The 7726-nt window shown below is 52.9% G+C and overlaps 1 protein-coding gene across 1 annotated transcript; it reads left to right on the top strand.

The window, feature by feature from the left end:
* The first annotated feature begins 6309 nt into the window (after window positions 1-6309).
* Window positions 6310-7275, top strand: LOC139684061 (olfactory receptor 14A16-like). Its single transcript, XM_071579664.1, has one exon. The coding sequence runs from the start codon at window positions 6310-6312 to the stop codon at window positions 7273-7275; it is 966 nt and encodes a 321-aa protein (XP_071435765.1).
* Window positions 7276-7726: the final 451 nt, after the last annotated feature.

Here is a 7726-nt window from a genome sequence, read left to right as displayed (position 1 = left end):
CACTAAAGGCTGGACCTGCAGGTTTCAGCTCTTTGGCACCAACTCCCACCTGCTTTACTGGAGAAAGAGCTGCAAAAGACAAAGAAGCACAGCTCAGTAAAAAACACAACTCATTGCTCTGCTCTGTATAAAGTCCACATTGACTCCACTGAAGTCCACTTCCTGCAGTAGGTGGTCTTAGACCAAAGGAAAGCACGTTCTGGGTCAAGCCCAGATCCCCAGGACCCCCCAAACACTCCCTGCCCCAGATTCTGTCCATATTTGCTCTTTGCACACAGTGAGTCACACACTGAGGTCACAAGATCCCTTGGACCATAGAGGGAGGAAAAGAAAGTGAACAAAATGGTCTATTGTGCAGAGTTAATATGCACTTATCCCAAATATTCTGGAGTTACAGGATCCTTATCAAACATCCTCTGCAGTATCTGTTTACTGGGTAAAAGTCTGCCTGGATGGACCGGCCCAGGGAGTGGTTGGGAATGGAGTTACATCCAGGGGTGTTCCCAGGGCTCAGTCCTGGGGTCAGTTCAGTTAAACATCTTTATCAGTGATCTGGACAAAGGCATTGAGTGCACCCTCAGTCAGTTCACAGATGACACCAGAGTGGGTGGGATTGCTGATCTGCTGGAGGGCAGGAAGACTCTGCAGAGGAGCCTGGACAGGCTGGATGGATGGGCCCAGGCCAGTAGGATGAAATTCAACAAGGTCAAGTGCTGAGTCCTGTACTGGGGTCACAACCACCCCAAATCCCTGGGCATGTCCTGCAACTGATCCCCACAGCCTGTCCTGTGTCCTTAACCTATCATTTCCGAGGACAAGGGAGCCCTGTGCTCTGGAATGAGGTCCAAGTGCCACTGGAGTGGGAATCACAACTCATCAGGGTTGTGATCTTTGGGAGGTCAGGAATCCATGAGACTTAGAGCCAAAGAAATTTGCTCTTCGTTGTGAAGACACAAAAATTAAACACGGTAGAATTTCTAAACACCACAGCAGTTTCCTCAGCTTTCCTCAGCCTCAGCAACCTGGATGACCCACGTCCTTGCTGTGCTGGTCACACAACCCAGGGTGCTCCTGGCCTCCCTTGCTGCCAGGGCACACGGCTGCCTCCTGCCCAGCTCCTGCCCACCCACAGCTGCCTTACAGGGCTGCTCCCAGCCAGGCAGCTCCCAGCCTGTGCCATGGCCAGGGGAGGCCCCTGCAGGGGCACACACTGCCATTTGTCCTCTGGCATTGCAGGAGGTTCCTGCCAAGATGGGCTCTCCTCCTCCCTCAAGCTTTCCCTGAGCACAGAGGCCTGAGAGACCTTTCCAGTAAAGACTCAGGCAGAGAAGCCACGGAGTCCCTCAGCACCACAGCAGTGTCTGCTGGAATTAAATCCCCCTCCCCATCTGTCCTGGGTTGAGCTGGCAAAACACCAGCCGTCCAGGACAGAGTGAAAGGGTTCCTCCTTCCCCCAACCAGCCAAGGGAAAAAAAGAAGAGGAAGAGGAAGGAAAAAACCCCCTCAAACCCAGGTTTATGCTGAAACTAACTACATGTATTTATATGGAAAAGAGAAAAGTAAGAGAAAACTACAATATAACACACACTTACACAAGTTATGTATAACAAGAAATAACTTCCCACTCCCCAGTTAATACAAAGCCCATTACTCCAGATTTATAAGCTCTCTAAAAGACACCCTGCCAGAAAGAGAAAGTATAACAACAAAATATTTCTGCTTCCCTGAACTCAAACAAAATACAAACAGCAGCAGCCGGAGCAGGGCCTGGCATAGTAGAGGAGCTGCCAGACGTCCTCCTCTTAGTGCAGCCATGATGGAACTGACCTAACACCTCCCACTGCTGTACACATATCTTAAGTTTGTGTCATCTGGTGTGAAATACTTCCTTGGATACCCAGTCAGGTGAGAGCTGTCTCTCAATCCACATAGATTCTCTGAGCCTGCCAATTAGAGGCCTGGCTAAAACCACTACACATGGCTACACACCTTGGAGAGGGACCAGAGATCTCCAAGGAAGGAATGTGGGGACCTCAAGCAATGACCTGTATACAGATGCTGAGAAACAAGGGCCCAGTGATGTGGAGATCGAGGACAGTAGAGGAGAACCACAGGAGTGCTTGAAGGGTGGGTTCAGAGATGGGGGAGCTTTTTTTTAGTAGCAGAAACAACAGGACAGAAAATAATGCCACCAAGGGCACCTGGGGAGAAACAAACTAAACATGGGGAGAAAGGCGTTTCTCTCCAAAAGCAGTGCTGTGGTGCAACACAGCCCCCAGAAAAAGTCTGGATCAGCCCAAGGCTTTGTATTCCAAGGAAGAGGCAGGGAGGAGGTAGAGATGGCAGTGCAGGAAGGTGCCAGCGACCTGGGGCAGCCGGGGGATGAACGACAGTCTGCAGGGAAAGGGGCAGGGCTTGGACACTGTAGGACAGCCTGGGCTGGAGAGGAGACAGGGATGTGCAGAAGCTGAAAGGCCCTGACAGAGCCAACTTGTGCAGGACTTTGGCCATGGCTGCTGTGTGTGCCCCTGATGGCATGAGGAGACAAGTGACCCTTGCAGCCCTGGGGCCTCATTAACCAAAGAATAATAGATTCTATTGGGTTGGAAAGGACCTCCGAGATCATCAGGTCCAACCCTTGGTCCAACTCCAGTCCCTTTACCAGATCATGGCACTCAGTGCCATGTCCAATCTCACTTGAAAACTCTCCAGGGATGGTGAATCCACCCCCTCTCTGGGCAGCCCAGAGCACTCTCTCTGGAAAGAATGCCTGAGCACTCTCTCTGGAAAGAATTTTTTTCTGCTCTCCAACTTAAATTTCCCCTGGCAGAGCTTGAGCCCATCGTGCCCCCTTGTCCTATTGCTGAGTGCCTGGGAGAAGAGACCAACCCCCACCTGGCCAGAACTTCCCTTCTGATAGTTCCAGACAGTGCTGAGCTCACCTCTGAGCCTCCTCTTCTCCAGGCTGAACAACCTGAGCTCCCTCAGCCTCTCCCCACAGCACTTGTGCTCCAGTCCCTTCTCCAGCCTTGTTGCTCTTCTGTACACCCACTCCAGCCCCTCAAGATCTTTCCTGAACTGAGGGGCCCAGAACTGAACACAACACTCAAGGTGTGGCCTCACCAATGCAGAGTACAGGGGAAGGGTCACTGCCCTCGTCCTACTGGCCACGGTATTTTTGCTCCAGGCCAGGATCCCATTGGCCTTCTTGGCCCCCTGGGCACACTGTTGGCTCATGTTGAGCTTCCTGTCACTCAGTCCCCCCAGGTCCCTCTGCCTGGCTGCTCTCCAGCCACTCTGTGCCCAGCCTGGAGCAATGCAGGGGGTTGTTGTGGTCAAAGGGCAGGACCTGGCACTTGGCCTTGTTGAACTTCATCCCATTGGAATCAGCCCACCTCTCAGGTCTATCCAGATCCCTCTGCAGAGCCCTCCTGCCTTCCAGCAGGTCGACACTCCCTCCCAACTTGGGGTCATCAGCAAGTTTGCTGATGATGGTCTCAATCCCCTCATCTAAATCATCAATAAAGATGTTAAACAGGACTGGACCCTACACTGACCCCTGGGGAACACCACTGGTGACCGGCCACCAGCTGGATGACTCCTTGACCCTGTTCAGCAGCCTGGGAGATGCCACCCCATCATCCTGCCCCTGGCTTTTCACATCTCCACATCCCCACATCCCAGTGCCCCACGAAGAGCCCTGAGGAATGAGGGAGGAACAGGATCTGCCTTCCCAGGGGCTGGGTGACATGGCTGTGATATTTCCTTTACAAGGTCAAGGCTTAGACCTCTCGATTAAACACATCTGGGTTTATTCACCATCAGAGCCAACTTTACTTTGCTTGTCCCACCTTTCATCACTACCTCCAGTTTTCTGCTCTAACTGAATGCTGGGGACATTTTCTCCATTGTGTCCCTCAGTGGGACCCATTAAATCTACAAGAAACTTTGCAGTTGGAAGAAGACTTTCTATTCTTGAGAGGTTTTCTCAAGTTCCACTCAGGGCCTGGTGTTCAGGGATTAAGCACGAAATTCCCCCCAGGGGCTGTTGCTGTGCTGCTGAGCTGGGCCGGGCTCCTGGCACACAGGGAGCTCCTGGCAAGCGGGCAGTGCTACAGAGAGACAGCTCTGCCCAGGAGCAGCTCCTGTGCACAGCCCAGCAGGGCTCAGGGCACTGCCTGCAGACACCCAGGGCAGAGGAGAGAAGTAAGACACTGATGAGAGGCTTTGTGGAGTGTCAGAATGCTGAGAGTTCACTGATGGAATCACCTGAACAGTCCTTAACACAGTAAGTCTCTGGGTTCAGGGCGATACAGGAGTGTGCTGGAGGGCTCTCCCAGAGCTCACACATGTTGCTGCAGCTCACATTTGGCAGGATGGCTCTCAGGGTTCCTTTTTGTGGAGGAGGACATGCTCCAGAGCAAGGACAACCTGTGCCATCATCAGAGAGACACAGCATGAAATCTTTCTTCTGGGGATGGCACAAGGGTGGGAAGGTGGGTGCTTAGCCAGGGGTGCCCAGGGCTTCTCTGTCCGAGCAGGGTCCCTTCATTCAGGGGACTGAGTGTCAGGGCAGGGGCTCTGCTGCTGCCAGGGGCACTCTCAGCCTTCCTGGGGATCTCCCAGGGTGCTCCAGGGATAAGATCTGGCTGAAGGTGTGACACCTGTCAGGGCAGGGTCCTTCTGCAGGTGAATGGGTGCAGTGGGGTCAGAGCTGCTCACAGCTCCAGATCACCCAAGGTTACTTTAATAAAGAAATAAAGACATCAAGGCAGCATTAACCTGAAGGGAGAGTCTGTGCTTTGAGTTTTCCACTCTCCTTGGGCTGGGGGGGAGATGGAGATGGCAATTTATTTTTCTTCTCATATGAAGGCACTGAGATTGCATTTCTCATGAATTTCTGAGCTTCTTCCAAACCCCAGCACAGCCAGAACTGCCTCTGGGCATTGCCCTGTGCTGGGAGGGCTCTACAGGGCAGAGCTGAGCACCCAGGGCCGGGATGGGCTTTGGGAGCACTGCCAGGGCACAGCCCTGGGCACAGGGAAGCAGCTGCTGGCAGGGACAGCTCCAGGGAGCAGAGCCCTGGGCAGGGAGTGAGAGGGAGTTGCTGCTGAAATGCCGTGGCAGGGCAGTTAGGGCAGCTCTGGCCATCTCCTACTCTGCTGATTTTTTCCCAGAAGAAGCCCCTGATCTCCTCCAATAGCCAGGAGAGCCTTTACCTCAAAGGCCATGGAGTCAGGGGCATCTCTTGACACACAGAGCCCTGATGAGGGGAAACTCCCTTTGCCCATCTGCTTGTCCCTGTGGGGTGTCCAGAGGAGTGGGGCACAATTTCCCCATTTCTCCTCCTCTTCATGCTGCCTTTGTTCCCACCTCAGGTGGGAGCTCCAAGCAATGGGTCTACAGGACTCTCCACTGAGGATGTAACACCTCTGGGACATTCAGCTCTTTCCCTGGATGATCCTGCTGTGCTGCAGGCTGCCTTCCTGAAGGACACAGCTGTGCCATTGCAGCTCTGTGTTCCCCACAGCCCCTCAGCAGCGAGGCCATGGCAGTGGGGCTGCAAGGTGTGTGCAGGCAGCTCCAATGAGCCCTGTGTGCCCCTGGCTGGGAGGGGAGAGCTGAGATCTGCCTTGGGTAGGATGAGACAGGATGAGGAGTTTGGAGATGTGCACTTGCAAACTGAAGTCACCAGCTCTCAGCAGTGTGCAGCTTCTCCTCATGAGAACACTTGAGTGCCTTTGCCCTGCAGGTCAAAGAGGTGACAGCCTTGGGCAGCTGAGAGCAGGGCTGATGGACACACTGTCTGCCCCACACTGCAGGAATGGACGATCCCTTTGATTCACAGGACCTGCCAGGTTTCTCTTAGACATGAGTATAAATGCAAAGGATTTGTGCCTTAAAAACTCCACTCCCTGTGGTGGAGCAACTGGAAGGAAACAAAAAACAACTATGAGTCCACAGCTGTGCTGTGCAGTCATTTGAACTGTGAGTGACAAGGCTGAGAAGCTGTTTAGTGCCATGAATGAGTTTAAAAAAACATCACTCCCAGTTCCTATTTATTTATCTGCTGTTGTAGAGTACAACTGATTCCTGCAGAAAATCAGCAGAGCTCGTTATTCCTTAGAGCTTTCTGAGCCAGGCCTCACCAGAAGTTCTAAAATGACCAGTCAAAGAATTCTTGAGAATGAGAAGAGGTGATTTAAAGGGTTTACATGAGGACAGGCATAGTTTTTTTTTCAGAGACATCTACAGTAACTACTTACTGCTTTTTCTGCTTGGACAGGTGCCAGTACCCAGAGGCAGCAAATGTCCAACAGCAGCTCCATCAGCCACTTCCTCCTCCTGCCATTGGCAGACACGCGGCAGCTGCAGCTCCTGCACTTGTGGCTCTTCCTGGGCATCTCCCTGGCTGCCCTCCTGGGCAACGGCCTCATCATCAGCGCCGTAGCCTCTGACCACCACCTGCACACCCCCATGCACTTCTTCCTGCTCAACCTGTCCCTCACAGACCTGGGCTCCATCTGCAGCACTGTCCCCAAAGCCATGCACAACTCCCTCTGGGGCACCAGGTACATCTCCTACATGGGATGTGCTGCACAGCTCTTTTTTCTCGTCTTCTTCATCACAACAGAGTATTCCCTTCTCACTATCATGTGCTATGACCGCTACGTTGCCATCTGCAAACCCCTGCACTACGGGACCCTCCTGGGCAGCAGAGCTTGTGCCCACATGGCAGCAGCTGCCTGGGCCACTGTGTTTTTCTACACTCTGCTGCACACAGCCAATACATTTTCCTTGCCCCTGTGCCATGGCAATGCCCTGGGCCAGTTCTTCTGTGAAATCCCCCAGATCCTCAAGCTCTCCTGCTCAAACTCCTACCTCAGGGAACTTGGGCTCATTGTGGTTAGTGCTTTTCTATTTCTGGGATGCTTCATTTTCATTGTTTTCTCCTATGTGCAGATCTTCAGGTCTGTGCTGAGGATCCCCTCTGAGCAGGGAAGGCACAAAGCCTTTTCCATGTGCCTCCCTCACCTGGTTGTGGTCTCCCTGTTTCTCACCACTGTCTTATTTGCCCACCTGAAGCCTCTTTCTGTCTCCTACCCATCCCTGGACCTGGTGGTGTCAGTTCTCTACTCAGTGGTATCTCCAACATTGAACCCTCTCATCTACAGCCTGAGGAACCAGGAGCTCAAGGATGCTGTGAGGAAAATGATGACTGGATGCTTTGCAGCAGCCAGAGACTCCCTGCTTTGCTTTGCCAATGGCTCATAGTGTATGTCATGAGAGGCCAAGGCTGTTCGCATTTATAATTTTACTTCTTTTCCTCCTCCTGATTTTATGTTATTCAAAAAATGTCATTATTCATTCTCTTCCACTTTTTTACCCCCTCCATCTTGTGTGACTAAGCCCAAGGACTGCCCTGGGCATCCCATCATAGGGGCTGTTCCCCACCCTGGATGCTCCTGACCTGGGCTGGGGCTGCACAGGGGGCTGTGGGACCAACTGTGGGGCAGTGGGGCACAAAGGGGTTATAGAGCCTCTACCAGGGGGTGACAGCAAGGCCAGGCACAGACAAGGAATTCCTGGGCATGGCCTGAGCTGTGCACGTGGGACTGTGGCAAAGGCAAAGCTCACCTGGAGTTGGTGGCTGCAGGAAAAGTCAGGAGCCAAAAGAGCCTCAGTGGCTGTACTGGAGACCAAGGCTGAAGGAGGGAAATGCTGG

The sequence above is a fragment of the Pithys albifrons genome, chromosome 31 (genome assembly GCF_047495875.1).
Source record: "Pithys albifrons albifrons isolate INPA30051 chromosome 31, PitAlb_v1, whole genome shotgun sequence".
Classification (NCBI taxonomy): domain Eukaryota; kingdom Metazoa; phylum Chordata; class Aves; order Passeriformes; family Thamnophilidae; genus Pithys; species Pithys albifrons.
Note: the sequence above shows the minus strand (reverse complement) of the source record. Positions and strands in the feature narration are given on the sequence as shown.

What these genes read in the sequence shown, in the direction of transcription:
- LOC139684061 (XM_071579664.1), top strand. Translation starts at nt 6,310, where the DNA reads ATGTCCAACAGCAGCTCCATCAGCCACTTCCTCCTCCTGCCATTGGCA.